The 16386-nt window shown below is 35.5% G+C and overlaps 1 protein-coding gene across 2 annotated transcripts in view; it reads right to left on the minus strand.

Moving 5' to 3' along the window:
• LOC123546511 (allantoicase-like) overlaps positions 1-16386 on the minus strand; it is a 47893-nt gene that overhangs the window by 16880 nt on the left and 14627 nt on the right. For both annotated transcript variants that reach the window (XM_045332852.2, XM_053550861.1), the window contains exons 5-10: positions 12369-12467; positions 8159-8241; positions 3850-3970; positions 2738-2808; positions 1564-1698; positions 810-867 (exon numbers count right to left, since the gene is read on the minus strand). In XM_045332852.2, the coding sequence (XP_045188787.2) occupies positions 810-867; positions 1564-1698; positions 2738-2808; positions 3850-3970; positions 8159-8241; positions 12369-12467 (567 nt within the window). The remainder of the gene's footprint in view (positions 1-809; positions 868-1563; positions 1699-2737; positions 2809-3849; positions 3971-8158; positions 8242-12368; positions 12468-16386) is intronic.

Here is a 16386-nt window from a genome sequence, read left to right on the forward strand (position 1 = left end):
CACTCTCCTTATTGAACGATGTGGGTGAGTGTGTTTTCCAGTCACTGATCAGAACAAGAAACTCTACAAAAAATTATCTACTGATGACCTCTATCAGGCTTTATCAGTGTAACAAGCCTATCAAACTGAAAGTGTTTGTATAACTATTTAGGTGTGTTGTAAATTTAGCAGTCTGATTAAACCTTAATTGATTCTATTGATGAGAAACTTTGGCCTCTGCTACTTGGGTTGTCATTCACCATTTACCCTCATAAATTGCTTGGGACTGGAGTGTGTATCATTTTGTATCATTTTATCTGGGTACGCTGTCATCATGTACCATCGTAAACATGTCTGGTTTGATAGAGTTAGAGGTGACTCCATATTTGGGATGGTACCATCAGTCAACAGTTATACTCATAAATATTAGGGGTAATCTTTGTCTTTCATTACTATGATACACTCCAAATATGGAAGGGTACATACTTTCGTATATAAACCTAGGTCAAATCTGGGGAGGTGAATTTTACTTTTGGCTCGGACTTTAAAAATACAGATCATTGGATCTAGAAACAAGAAATGTAATATTTTACAATTATAATAAAATAAGTGACTTTAGACCAGAGGAATGAGAGAATTATAATTTTGATGACTATATATCCATCTCTTAGACTATATATCCATCTCATAATAAACTAACATAGAACACTGGAGACTGAAGTGTTATTTTATCAATGGTGTGGAAACCCTCACCCCTGAATCTATGTTTTTCAACAGGTGTCACAGAGTAATTTTCCAATAAGAGAAGATAGCATGGTAGTATGACTTACCAGATGGACATAACTTGCCAGTGTGTCTGTACTCCTGAACTATAGTTGGTCTTGTTGCCTTAAAATTAAAACAGGTTACTGTATTTCACCATTTTATGCAGTAAAATAGAGTTAGTTAATCACTGTTTTGTACAAACATCATGACAATTATATGCAATGGTAGATAGAATGAGTATTGTACAAATCTGGTTATTTCCTGGTCATAACTAGGGTTCTTCGAGTTTTATTTTCTTCAGTCAAGACATCAATATGACTATGTTCTTCAGGAATTGTCAGCAATGACAACATTGATACTCCTCTTACTTCTTTAAATTAATTTATCACGTTTGACGTTGTTGGAATGAAATAAAGCCGTTACATAAATTTGATAATACACTTGTGTAATAAAGCTTTGACGTTGACATCATTTTAAGTACAGGAAACGTTGGTCAAATTTACTTGGTCTATAACATGTAAAGAAAGATGAAATTTTGATGTTTCAGCAGGAAAAGCTTACATGTGATAAACAGAACATTACAACTGTGTCTTTCCAAATTGAATTTATAAAACTTGTTGAATAAATTCAAAATGAAAAGACACTCATGTACCGTAATATCCTCTATATAATAAATCTGATTTTATAAACATGTTGTACCATAAAACTTTAAGTTCATATTGAAAATGAAAGATTTCTTCAAACTAAAACATTAAATGTCTGGCATTTATCATTTACATTAAAGTTTGAAAAATTTAGAGACACAATTAAGCAACTAACCTTGGGTATAATTTCCCAGCCATCTTTGATGGATTCTCCTCTCCCAGGTTTGATGAGATTCTTGGGATGTCCTCTATTGGTTGTACTGAAGCCTACACACACACAACCGCTCCTCATTGATGCCAGGTCCACTAACTAAATACCACAAAGCGTGTAAACAAGTAATATGTCGTAAGCTGTCGGTGATTTTGACTCTCAAGTAATGACTTATCAACTTGTTGATAGCTGATTATAATCCAATATCAAAATTCATCTTTGGTCAATATATATATACAAATTCAAAACGATTCTGACAGATTCTCTTTGGAAAAATCTTATCTCTATTTTTCAACTTCTCTACAGGGTATTCTATAGTACCAGGTTTCTACAGGACAGAGCACAATCCCTTTTATAAGTCCAAAGCAAACTTCGAAGCTGTGGAGTTTTGTGGTTTTCGAACTGTGTTTTCGAACAGTGTTCTCAAATTTTATTGTCAAAGATGCTCATTAAACTGCAGTATAATTCTTCCCCACCTGCCAGAAAAGGTTAATAGGAAGAGCTTCAGACTATAAACTTAAAGGGGTTGTGAAATTAAACAATGTGCAAAATAGACAAAAACCTAAAACTGACATTTTTAACAGTTTGATGAATTTACCATTTTCCATTAAATGCAGAAAGATATTTTTGCCAAGTTTATTTGCCAACAAGTGCATTTGACTGTGTTACCATTTCTAAGTATAAGAAGGGCCATAACTTTGACAAAATGCAAATCAGAGTTATGGTTCTTGGCCTACTAAGTAACCTAATAATGACGAACAAGTGAGCAAAGTTTCAAAGTTGTAGCTCTTATGGTTTTTTAGCAAAGGTGGACAAAAATTTTAACTGCCAACATCAAGTGACGACAATACCTCGTAGAGTTTTTTCAAAAATCAGACGAGCTAATAAATCAAATTTTTATTATGTATGTAGAAGTTACTTCCAGACTTATCAATGGCAAGAAACATGCAGAAAATACTGGATTTGGGGTGTGTGATTCAATTTTATTCACGTTTCTGAACTTTAAAATCTGCAAATATAACTGGATCATAACCTCTGTGATTTAAAACCACTGTATAGTATTCTACTCATTCCTTGACATTATTCATATTCTAGTTCAAAAATATATCTACCAAAAATAATAATATTTTATAACTACCTCTTTTTCTGAAACTTTATTCCAGTTTGGTGCAGCTTGTCCATATACCCTGAGTCTTGCTACACCACCATCTGTTAAAACAATACATCTAATTCCCTGTTTGATATTTATCCTTGTTTTTCATTTTGTGGCTAAACTAGTAGTTGGGAGGATTTAAAATAGATGCCAAACAGGACCTCACAAAGACTGCCTTAATTGTAAGGATTTAAAGTAGATTCCTAAAAGGTCTTCGCATAAACTGCCTTTATGAATTTTGTTTTCCAAACAATAATAGAGCAGAAACAAAATGTAACAATCTGAAGTCTTAAGTTTCTGAGTTTAAATGTGGATGAATACAGACCCATGTTGCTTTTGGTATGACTGGGCACATAAGGTTGAACTACTAAGCTTTCTGCAACACAGTCAGTTGGCTGTTTCACAAAAAAATCCTCAACAAGACCCAAAAACTACCTTGGCAAGAGGCATGCAGTCTCAGTGTTAGTGTCACTCGTACATATGACAAAAGCTCACTTTAAATCATAATTTAATCCAAAATATACATAAATTATAATTCTAATACGCTTGTCTCTGTTAAAACACGCTTACGCTAGAATGACGTCACGTTTATGTGCTGTGACGTCAATGTTTTTGTTGCAACTAAGAAAGAGCGCTACTATATTTTTTTTATTGTTTTACATTAAGAATGTATTAGAATCGAAATGATTTATAGCAAAAGAGTGTTTTAACACTATTCAAACACTCTGGCGGTAATACATTGTACAAATAATTTCACCCGACGTATAACCGCCCATCGTGCACAGTGTTAACTCTTTTGCTATAAATTATTTCTTAACTCAATGATTTCCAAAGTTAGAACCAATTCATCTTTATTTTCCCCCAACAGTTGTAGAATAAATTGTTTAACATACATGCAAAGCTAAACAAATATCAAGACACAAACCACTGTGACCAATATTTTGTAAACTTCCAAACAAATGTTATTAAAATAAAGGACTAATACAAGAATATTACAGTACTTTACCAAAAAAAAATGTAAAAAATAAGAATCATTATATATATGCAGGAAATACTAAGACTTTATGTGGCAATATTTATGAACAAGAAAATTCTACCTGGATAAATATTCAGTCGTATATGAGTGAACTTTTTCTTCTTTGTACATTCAAAGTAGTTGTGGCATGAAGTCTGGAAGCCTGGTTGTAGTTGGGTTAGTGATACAATGTATTCCCAGCTCTGGATATGAAGAAAAAATAACTTACATAAAATACAAGCCTTTAGGCCATACATTTTGTACAACCATCTGGCTGACATAGAGTTATCTTTTATTAGCTGAATTATTACATCTGCTACAGTCTACAAACTACAGATTTTAATGAATCCCATCTGCATTACAAAATGACCAGTTCTGATACAAATACCAATGTCTAATCATATTATTCAGAAGTGCAATACCAAGTATGTATCATATGATAATACTGTTCCCTTTCTGAATTCTGATCATTAAACTGACCGAAGCAACAGAAACAAGAGGGCCATGATGGCCCTATATCGCTCACCTGTTATCATTGCACTTGAGGACAAGAAGGTCCTCGGAAAAAATATCTAAGTCCAAAGGACAGGAACTACAAAAGAAAGAAATTTAACCAACAAGAAAAACAAAATTCTTACAAGGTACAGATATGTCAAAATACACCTAAAAATTGGAGGTACCATCCATGTTGTACCACAGAAAAGTGGTCTCGGTTTTTCCCTACGGCCAATAACAAAAAAGTTACTAAAATTAGGCTATTTATAGTAATGTAAAAGGGAAGTAATTCAAAAGAAAATTACTGTAAGTTAACAAAAGAAGGATCTGCCAAAAAAATCTGTTGACATAAATGAAATTTCAGATCAGTATCTTCATTAGTTACGGAGATATACCCATTTTAATTTGAAATAAAGGGAGGTAATTTGACATAAAATCATCCATAGTTTCTACCCTGATTGGCTCGGTCCAACTAATGACAATAATGAAATTTCAAAAAGGTCCTGTAAGTTTCTTACTGATTAAAATCCATTTTAACTACAATCAGGGGAGGTAATCAGATATAAAATAACTCTGGAAACTACGATTGGATCTGATTTGTCATGGAATCCAAGATTTATTGTTGTTGAAGATATTTTGGAAGTTTGTGTCAAATAAAACCATAAATGAAGTCTCTATATGGCTGCAAAAGCCAAAATAGCCAATTTTGGACATTTAAGGGGCCATAACTCTGGAACCCATGATGGAATCTGGCCAGTTTAATAAAGGAACCAAGATCTTGTGGTTGTACAAGTTGTGTGCAAGTTTGGTTAAAATCAAATTATAAATGAAGTTGCTATTGTGCAGACAAGGTCAAAAAAAGCTAATTTCGGCCCTTTCAGGGCCATAACTCTGGAACCCATTAGGGATCTGGCCGGTTCAACAAAGGAATTGAGATCTTATGGCAACACAAGTTTTTGTGCAAGTTTGATTAAATTCAAATCATAATGAAGCTGCTATTGTGCGACAAGGGCAAAATAGCTAATTCTGGTCCTTTCAGGGGCCATAACTCTGGAACCCATAATGGAATCTGGCCAGTTCAAGAAAGGAACCAAGATCTTGTGGTGATACAAGTTGTGTGGAAGTTTGGTTAAAATCAAATCATAAATAAAGCTGCTATTGTGCAGACAAGGTCAAAATAGCTGATTTTGGCCCTTTCAGGGGCCATAACTCTGGAACCCATAATGGGATCTGGCCAGTTCAAGAAAGGAACCGAGATCTTATGGTGATACAAGTTGTGTGCAAGTTTGGTTAAAATAAAATCATAAATGAAACCACTATTGTGCAGACAAGAAATTGTTGATGGACGGACGGACGGACGGACACACGACGGACGACGGACGAAGGGTGATCACAAAAGCTCACCTTGTCACTATGTGACAGGTGAGCTAAAAACAGCATCCTCCTTTCTAACAAGAGGACCATGATGGTCCTGAATCGCTCACCTCTTCCCACATGATCCAGTTTTGAGTATGACGTCGTTTTTTCTATTATTTGATATAGTGACCTAGTTTTTGAGCTCATGTGACCCAGTTTTGAACTTGACCTAGATATTATCAAGATAAAAATTCTGACTAATTTTCATGAAGATCCATTGAAAAATATGGTCATTAGGTTTTTCTATATTTGACCTATTGACCTAGTTTTTGAAGGTACGTGACCCTGTTTTTAACTTTACCTAGATATCATCAAGGTGAACATTCTCACTAATTTTCATGAAGATCTCATGAAAAATATGGCCTCTAGAGAGGTCACAAGGTTTTTCTATTTTTATACCTACTGGCCTAGTATTTTGACCGCACATGACCAGTTCGAAACTGACCTAGATATCATCAGGTGAACATTCAGATCAATTTTCATGAAGATCCATTGAAAAATATGGCCTCTAGAGAGGTCAAAGATTTTAATAATTTTAGACCTACGGACCTAGTTTTTGACCACAGTTTACTCAGTTTCAAATTTGACCTAGATATCATCAAGATGAACATTCAGACCAACTTTCATACAGATCCCATGAAAAGTATGGCCTCTAGAGAGGTCACAAGGTTTTTAATTATTTGACCCACTGACCTAGTTTTTTATGGCACGTGACCCCCGTTTCCAACTTGATCTAGATATCATCAAAGGTGAACATTCTGACCATTTTTTATGAGATCTATTCACAAGTATGGCCTCTAGAGAGGTCAAAAGGTTTTTTTATTTTTAGACCTACTGACCTAGTTTTTGACCGCACATGACCCTGTTTCGAAATTGACCTAGATATCATCAAGATGAACATTCTGACCAATTTTCATACAGATCCAATGAAAAATATGGCCTTTAGAGAGGTCACAAGGTTTTTCTATTATTTGACCTACTGACCTAGTTTTTGATGCACATGACCCACTTTCGAACTTGACCCAGATATCATCAAGATGAACATTCAGATTAACTTTCATACAGATCCCATGAAAAATATGGCCTCTAGAGAGCTCACAAGGTTTTCTATTATTTGACCTACTGACTTAGTTTTTGATGGCACGTGACCCACTTTCGAACTTGACATAGATATCATCAAGGTGAACGTTCTGACCAATTTTCATGAAGATCTTGTGAAATATATGGCCTCTAGAGAGGTCACAAGGTTTTTCTATTTTTAGACCTACTGACCTAGTTTTTGATGGCACGTGACCCAGTTTTGAACTTACTAGATATCATCAAGGTGAACATTCTGACCAACTTCATAAAGATCCCATGAAAAAATGTGACCTTTAGAGTGGTCACAAGGTTTTTCTATTTTTAGACCTACTGACCTAGTTTTTGACCGCACATGACCCAGTTTCGAACTTGACCTAGATATCAATCAAGATGAACATTCTGATTAATTTCATGAAGATCCCATGAAAAATGTGACCTCTAGAGTGGTCACAAGGTTTTTCATATTTTTAGACCTACTGACCTAGTTTTTGACCGCACGTGACCCAGTTTCGAACTTGACCTAGAATCATCAAGATGAACATTCTGATTAACTTTCATGAAGATCCCATGAAAAATGTGACCTCTAAAAGTGGTCACAAGGTTTTTCTATTTTTAGACCTACTGCCTAGTTTTGACCGCAGGTGACCCAGTTTCGAACTTGACCTAGATATCATCAAGATGAACATTCTGACCAATTTTCATAAAGATCCCATGAAAAATGTGACCTCTAGAGTGGTCACAAGCAAAAGTTTACGGACGGACGGACGCACGGACGGACGGACGGACGACGGACGACGGACACCGCGCGATCACAAAAGCTCACCTTGTCACTTTGTGACAGGTGAGCTAAAAATGGTAATTGGCAATTTTCTTTCTCTTTGTTTTCAGTTTCATTGGATTTAACATCAAAACAAGCCAATTATATGTCACATGACAATTTTCCAGCTTTTGATGATGGAAAAAGACCACAGGTACTTCTCCGCCCATTATTTCTGACACAAGTGAGCAACTGGATAGAACAACTGACTTGAAAGCCAGGAAGATGACTTCCTGACAAGGAAGAATTCTACACACCGAGCATGACTTCAAGTCATGAGCAAGTGATTAGACATCAGTGATCTTAAACATTTTGGCCAAGATAATGATAATTCAGAAAAATTCATGTACTTATTCTGCTTTGTTTGAACAAGTATAGCAAATAAGGATGGAGTTCTAACGATACGCTGTCTGATGTTCAGTCTACCGACTGTATGTTTATAACTGCTGGTGTCACAGCTATGCCTCTTTCCATGACACACACCAGTCTGAATTTTGCAGGGGAGAGAACTCAAGAGGGACTCAAATAACCCTTAAGCTCTTTTACAATCAACAAACAAAAACTTGTATAAACCAAAGTGAACCTCAGATTGCAACTGGTCAACCATCTGATAATCTTCTTGTGTAGCAGCCAGCCCTATTCTCTCTCCTCCTCGCTTTGAGAAAGCTGAAATGATAAAAATGAAAATTTGATTAAATCTACTCAAATGCATTTACACCTTTCATATGAGTATGATTTAAAGATGATAAATGACTTTGAAATGATTTTTTCTTAAAATACAAAATTAGATGACTCATCATGATACAGAGTTTATCCCTTTGATTGTAAGATCAACATAACTAATTTACAGAGTGATTACCACATGCAATATTTTCATGAGTGGCGTATGTATTATCTGGTGTTCATGAGTGAAAGCTATTTTGATCTTACATGTAAAACAAACACAATCATTTCTTTTATTTTCTATTTTTCAACTGATCCAACAAACTTTTACCCACTTTAATGTACATGTAGTTCTGTTCAAATGAAATTGAAATGTGTATATTTCAATAATTTATTCAAAAACTTCAACTTTTTTTTCAAAATTTTATAATACACCATGAAAATATAGTTAGTAACAATGTTAACCATAGAATTTGCCATTTAAACAATAAAACAAGAGCTGTCACTGCCCCCGCAGCGCCTTGACCTTTGACCTGGTGACCTTGACCTTTGACCTGGTGACCCCAAAGTCAATAGGGGTCGTGTACTCAATAAGTACTATCAGCATGTGAAGTTTGAAGGTCCTGGGTGCAGTGGTTCGCGAGTAAAGTGCCTTCATACAAATAGTTAATGTTGTGACGAATGAACGAACTAACAAACGGACAGACAGTTGAAAACTAATATGCCGCCCTTCGGGGACATAAAACACTGCCTGCAGGTGCAAGCACTTTTCTTTTTTGTTTGGTTGTTTTGGGTTTAAAGCCGTTTTTCAAAGGTATTTCAGTCATGTAACGGCGGGCAGTTAACCTAAGCAGTGTTCCTGGATTCTGTACCAGTACAAACCTGTTCTCCGCAAGTAACTGCCAACTTCCCCACATGAGTTATCAGAGGTGGAGGACGAATGATTTCAGACACAATGTCTTTTATCAAATCGTCACGGAGTACATACGCCCCGCCCGAGTATTGAACTCGTGACCCCGCGATCTGTAGACCGACACTCTCCCTACTGAGCTAAGCGGGCGGGCATAAGCACTTTTCTTGACATCTAGCAATACTTCAAGCAGAAATTTTTTGTATGACGATTTTCATGACATCATTGGGTATGCTTTTACATGTGAAAATATTTTTTACTAATTACATATTTCGTTTCAATGGTGGTAAAATAACCAGTTTTATCCAGAAACATATGCTCTGTTTTCTTCTAGTTTTCACATGAAATTTACAAAGCCTGAATGTAGAAATCGTACACTTAGATATAGCAAATCAGTAGGGAAAACATAAATTTATTTCTTGTAACCCACGTGCCTTGTATCCACATAACAATCAATTCATTATCAATATAATTTATATGGATGTCAGTATATATTTGTTAGTTATAAATGTTGCTGAATCATTTAAAGTAAGTATCTTTGACATGTACTGAAAAGATCTGTCCTGAAATGGTACTGTGTAACTAACTTTATTGCTAAAAGAAAAATGCATCTATTTGTTACAACAGGTTACTCTTCTGCATAAATAACTGCAACTAAGTAATGTTCCTTTAAAAACAGTTATTGCTACAACCAGGTTCACTGGCTTTTCTTTACTTTTATATTACATGAAGAAAGTATAAATTTAGGAAATAATTTTTTTCTCTGATATTTGCATTTTTACTATATCAAAGTTCTGTCTGTGTATGTTTTACTTAACATTACTACCATATAGCGGGTTAATTCTGCCGGCAAAAAATTCTGCGATTTTGTCCTAAAATGGGCCTAGTTTATTTCTGCATTTTTTATTTCTGCAACCTTCGAGAAAAGCAGGAATTAATTTTTGCAGTTTGCATAAACCGGAAGTAAATTCTGTGCAAAGGAAATAGCTACCGCATTTACTAGGTCACAATTAATGGCTCAAATGCATATCGTTCTCGTCAGTAATGTCTTAGTGGTATTATCCAGATCGGAATCTAGTGAAGTTGGTGCAGCTGATTTATGTTTAAATCTGATTTCTTTTCATTACCGTGCATGATCAAAAATCAGAGTTAAAAATAAATACTTTAGGTCTAGTACTGGTAATGAATTCTGAAAAAATATTTTCATAAAAATGTAATACTGCTGGTAGAAAAATTAACGATATATTTACAAATATAAACAAATGCAAAATCTAGTACATAGTCTGTTCACAGTCCATTCAGTTACAACATACATTAATTAATTTGTTTAACTTTTCATAAATCTTGAGTGTTTTGTGATATAGACTTGTAAAGATTACACGTCCGAAACGGTAACCATTCATTCGTGGACAATAGATCGATACAATAACAAAAGCAACTAGAAAATGCTTTTGTAAAAAAGCGCATGTCTCCCACAATGCAAAGTCCTATAGGCAAGAAGTCAATAGGGGTCAGCAGCGAAAAGTCAAAGAGACACTGATGGTTGGCTGCAACAGGGATCATCTACTTGGCATGTCCAGTCATCCTGCTAAATTTCAACACTCTTGGCCTAGTGGTTCTCAAGTCACTGTTCAGGCTCCTGTGACCTTGACCTTTGATCAAGTGACCTCAAAATAAATAGGGGTCATCTACTCTGCATGTCCAATTATCCTATTAAGTTTCAACACTGTAGGTCAAGTGGTTCTCAAGTTATTTCGAAAAAATGATTTTACATGAACAGGCCACTGTGACCTTGACCTTTAATAGACTGACCCCAAAATCAATAGGGGTCATCTACTCTGCATGTTCAATCATCCTATGAAGTTTCAACATTCTGGGTCAAGTGGTTCTCAAGTTATTGATCGGAACTGGTTATCAATGTTCAGGCCTCTGTGACCTTGACCTTTAACGGAGTGACCCCAAAAACAATAGGGGTAATTTACTCTGCATGAACAATCATCCTATGAAGTTTCAACATTCTGGGTCGAGAGATTCTCAAGTTATTGATTGGAAATGGTTTTCCATGTTCAGGCCCCTGTGGCCTTGACCTTTAACAGAGTGACCCTAAAATCGTTAGGGGTCATCTTCTCTGCATGACCAATCATCCTATGAAGTTTCATCATTACGGGTCAAGTGGTTCTCAAGTTACTGACCGGAAATGGTTTTCAATGTTCAGGCCCCTGTGACCTTGACCTTTCACAGAGTGACCCCAAAATCGTTAGGGGTCATCTACTCTGCATGACCAATCATCCTATTACGTTTCAACATTCAAGGTCAAGTGGTTCTCAAGTTACTGACCGGAAATGGTTTTCAATGTTCAGGCCCGTGACCTTGACCTTTAATGGAGTGACCCCAAAATCGATAGGGGTCATCTACTTTGCATGTACAATCATCCTATGAAGTTTCAACATTCTGGGTCAAGTGGTTCTCTAGTTATTGATCGGAAATGGTTTTCCATGTTCAGGCCCCTGTGACCTTGACCTTTGATGGAGTGACCCCAAAATCAATAGGGGTCATCTACTCTTCATGACCAATCATCCTATGAAGTTTCAACATTCTGGGTCAAGTGGTTCTCTAGTTATTGATCGGAAATGGTTTTCAATGTTCAGGCCCCTGTGACCTTGACCTTTGACGGAGTGACCCCAAAATCAATAGGGGTCATCTACTCTTCATGGCCAATCATCCTATGAAGTTTCAACATTCTGGGTCAAGTGGTTCTCTAGTTATTGATCGGAAATGGTTTTCAATGTTCAGGCCCCTGTGACCTTGACCTTTGATGGAGTGACCCCAATAACAATAGGGGTCGTCTACTTCAGCAGCCCTACAACCCTATGAAGTTTGAAGGTTCTAGGTCAAATGGTTCTCCAGTTATTGCTCGGAAATGAAGTGTGACGTACGGACGGACGGACAGGGCAAAAACAATATGTCTCCTGGGGGAGACATAATTAACCACAATCTATACTGTGTGAATAACTTGACAGCAGACGAAAAACTCATGAGATAAAGATAACGGGTCATTATATTAAGCGAAATATCAAACTTTATTTCCGCGTCAAAAACTTCTGCTAATAGTTTAAATGTGTGGAATTTAATTCTGCGTGTCAGCCTCGACCCGCAGATTTAGCAGAAATAAAAACCCACAGAATCAACCAGCTATACGGTATAAATAGTCTACACTTACATTTAGTTAAGTTTGCTGCCTGGACTGAACTTCTGGGTGCATAATTCCCGGTGAAGTATGAGGTATCAACATCTATACCAGATATAACACCAGGAACACCTGAAAATATTTTGCTTCAAAATTTCATACTGTAACATGGTAAGTAGTTCCAAAGGGGATTTTAGAATGCCATGACTTTAGTCTACTAAATTAATGCGATATTCCCCAGCCATAGATTTTTCTCAATCCTACATGATTTAAATATACTTTTAATTTTGTTTGCTTACCAATTAAAAACCACTTCAAAAAGAATTCCAGACATGTTATTTTGAGATCTTAGTCACAAGTTTGAAAGCTGCTTCAAACAAGGAGCTAGGTTCAATATACGCTTGATGCTCCCAGTGGCATCCTTGTCGATACAAAGCAACCTAAGTCCAAAACAAGGTCAAGTTCAAGATCAAGGTCAAACTGAGGTCAGGTGATGTCTGAAGATGAGGAATGTTCACAGGTTACATCTGCATTAGTATCAAGTCATTCTAGTTAGGGGTACTGATGCTAGACGAAACGTTTCTATTTGGTTAACCTCGTATGGACGGACAAACGGACAGGACAATCACTATATGCCTCCCGCATCAGTAGATGCCGGGGGCATAAAAACAGTTTTTGACAGACCTGCTTATATGCAAAACATTAACCTGTAATTTTAAGTCAAAAAAGGGCATAGTTGACAAAATAAAAGCTAGTTATGTGACTTTGTCCAGTTGATCCTTTGTCCCAGAATGCCAAATATATATGTAAAGTTTGAAAGCATAAAGCCTAGCAGTTCTGGAAAACCTGCTAACATACAAAACTTTGTGACGTGGACATTTACAAAAAGGTGAAAACAAAAACTACTATTTGAAAAATTTCAAACAGTCAAGCTTAAATCAAACCGACTCTCAGACTGTACAATCAATTATAATTTGGCGATTCATTTTCTTTCACTTCACATCAATCTGCATAATCAATCTTTACCAAATGACTTAAAATCAAACCTATTTTATCTTTAAAATTTAAATCGATGAATTCTTCATGTCCCCCATGAAACATCCATTTTGAATGAAACCACAAATTTTATGAGAAACTCAATCATTTCGTGGTCAAAGACATGTTGTCTTACATTCAGTGCTACTGAAAAAGCAGAAATTTTCTTGAGTGTTTAATTTTCGCTATATTCGCGAGGCCCTACATCTCGCGAAGATTAATTCTCGCGTAAATATACACCATTATTATAATTCAAATATGATACAATTTTTACAATGTCGTGAATATTAATCATCGCAAACATACTCAAAATTTCAAATTCACACAATTTTGACCCAGCGAAAATATGTGCTTTTACAGTATATCTGTGATTCTGAAAATACTGAGATATATACATCATTTTCTTAGACAGAATTATCTCCTGATATATACATGTATGTACTATTCAGGTTGTAAAATCTGTCAAGAATTTTTTGCCTCAAACATCTGTCTGTCATCAAATTTGCTTATCATTTGAAAGAGCAAGGTCCTCTACAGCCAAATCTTTCTTCACAAGCTAGTATTCAGACTGTAATTTTTAATGCTGCATTGAGCTATGTCCACATTCCCTAACTGTTAAAAAGTTATTTTTCCAACTAAAGGAATATGAGATTTAAAACAAATAGCCAATGATACATCTGAACTGACTGGATTTAGGTTGAAGACTGTTCACACTGCAGTAAATTCATTCAGCAACTAAGATAGATTAAAATATGAAACAGTAAATGTTGAATTAATCCAAGACTTCTAAAACAAGAGCTGTCAGTGGACAGCGCACTCGACTATTCTCAGTGCTTGATAGTATAATATAAGCAATGAGTAAAACTTTAACATTACAATAAGCATATTCTAAGTCGAAAAGGGGCCATAATTCAGTCAAAATGTTTGATAGAGTTGCCTCCTGCTTTTTACAGGCTGGGGTCATGATGGTAAACAAGTATGCAAAATATGAAAGCAATATCTCAATGGACTTTGAAAATATTTGGGGTGGTACGCAAACTTTAACATTTGTGTGACGCTCATGCTAACACTCACGCCGACGCCGGGGCGAGTAGGATAGCTCCCCTATTCTTCGAATAGTCGAGCTAAAAATAACTTGTCATTTAAGGAGGTAGGTTACCTTCATATTTGTATGTGCGCATGTCCAAACGGAAGCTAACGTGACGATTTACGACGACATTTACGACAAACTAAATGTGTTTGTATATTCATTCTTCTGAAAACAAATCACGAACTTGTCTTCGATCTGATGCTTTGTGGTTTAATAATGCAGAAATAATGAATAAACTGCCGCAGAAACGCTTCAAAACAATGTTGCCTTAAATTGACGTCATTGACGTCATGACGTTACGTGTCAGTTACCGCGCAAAATTAATAGCTTTTATCTTGAAAGTGCGTAATTCTGTGCATTTTCTTTATTTTAACTATTTTCAAATAACCATTATTTGCTGAAATATCTATTATGAGTCTTTTGCTCTGAATGATAATCAATATTTTGATTCTTTTATGCAGTTGTATTGAAATGTTATGCGGAATGTAAGAAAATGGATGATGATAAGCAATGTTATTTGGAATATAGTTGGGTGAAAGGTTACTTGTTACGGCCATTTTCAAATAAAAATCTAGCAGTTTGATTTGTAATACCTATTCTTCAGGTTCCGTTGATAGTTTGTTACTTATATACTAAAACTAAGATCTAAAATTGTTCAAATTTCAGTAGAAATTGTGGTTTCTTGAATAGAATTGATGTTACCATGGAAACGAAGCCCGTGACCTATGTATCTAAATGTCAAATTTAAAAGCGTTGACACTGGTCTATTTAAGAAACACAGCTTCGGCTTTTTATTTTCATTTCAACAATATCTATGAAAATAATAGCAGCATGCTGAACCATTTTTCCATGACAAATTCCAGACAAGGAGTATTGCTACAAGTATTCTAAGCTGTGAAATTTGTTTGAATAAATGCAAATAACACGAAAATATAACTCACGTTAGAAATAATATGTTTTAAAGCTACATCAACTAGAAAGATAATCTTATTCAATACTTTTTATAAGAAATTACAACAAAAAGCAAGATATAAGCTATTTTAAACATCTCTGTTGCCATGGTTACTTTAAACTTTAAGAAAAATAGGGTACCATGTAAAGGGCTTGGTATTTTGCTAATAATATAACCAAAATAGTCCATGTTGGTCATTAACAGAATGGCACTGAAGCCGTCGAAAACCCCTATTTTTATACATAGTTGTTCAAAAATGAGAGAAAATGCGCCACCATGGAAACACGAGCCCCGCGACATATACATTTTAAGCTTTTATTAGAAAGCTAACGTGCATATTAGTAAAATTATCAATTATGCAGACTTCTACGGATATCAATGAAACTAAAATACACTGAAAAGTGTTAAATATCCGTATTTTCCTTCTTCTTTCAATATGAAATACCTTCGGAGGGTCATGTTCTTCAAACCTGGACAAAAATTGAACTTGAAGGGACAGAGACAAACAATATTGAGATGGTAGCAGTTAAAACTTCATATTACACGAAATACAAAAGAATGCTGCGGTTCAACTAATCTGAATTTACCCTTGTAACAAGGTAACCTACCTCCTTAACCTTTAGCCTGCTGGTAGCAAGTGATTCTGCCTTTGAGACCAGTGCAGACCAAGACCAGCCTGCACATTCGTGCAGTCTGATCATGGTCTGCCCTGTTCGCTATTCAGTCAGTAAGTTTACAGTGAACACCCCTTCGAATAATAAATGGTACTGCCCAAATTGAACGATGGACCAGTCCATTTTAGAAATTTAGCAGACTAAGGGTTAAAATTATTTGTGACATTTATATAAACATTCTTCACTTTTTAATTCTTTTATAAACAGACAGAATATAAGTTAATTGATTTTTAATCTTTTAAATTATTAAAATAACTGAAATAGAGATCGATCCTTAATAAGGGTAAGGTGACGATATAC

This window comes from Mercenaria mercenaria, chromosome 9 (assembly GCF_021730395.1).
Source record: "Mercenaria mercenaria strain notata chromosome 9, MADL_Memer_1, whole genome shotgun sequence".
In the NCBI taxonomy this organism is placed as follows: domain Eukaryota; kingdom Metazoa; phylum Mollusca; class Bivalvia; order Venerida; family Veneridae; genus Mercenaria; species Mercenaria mercenaria.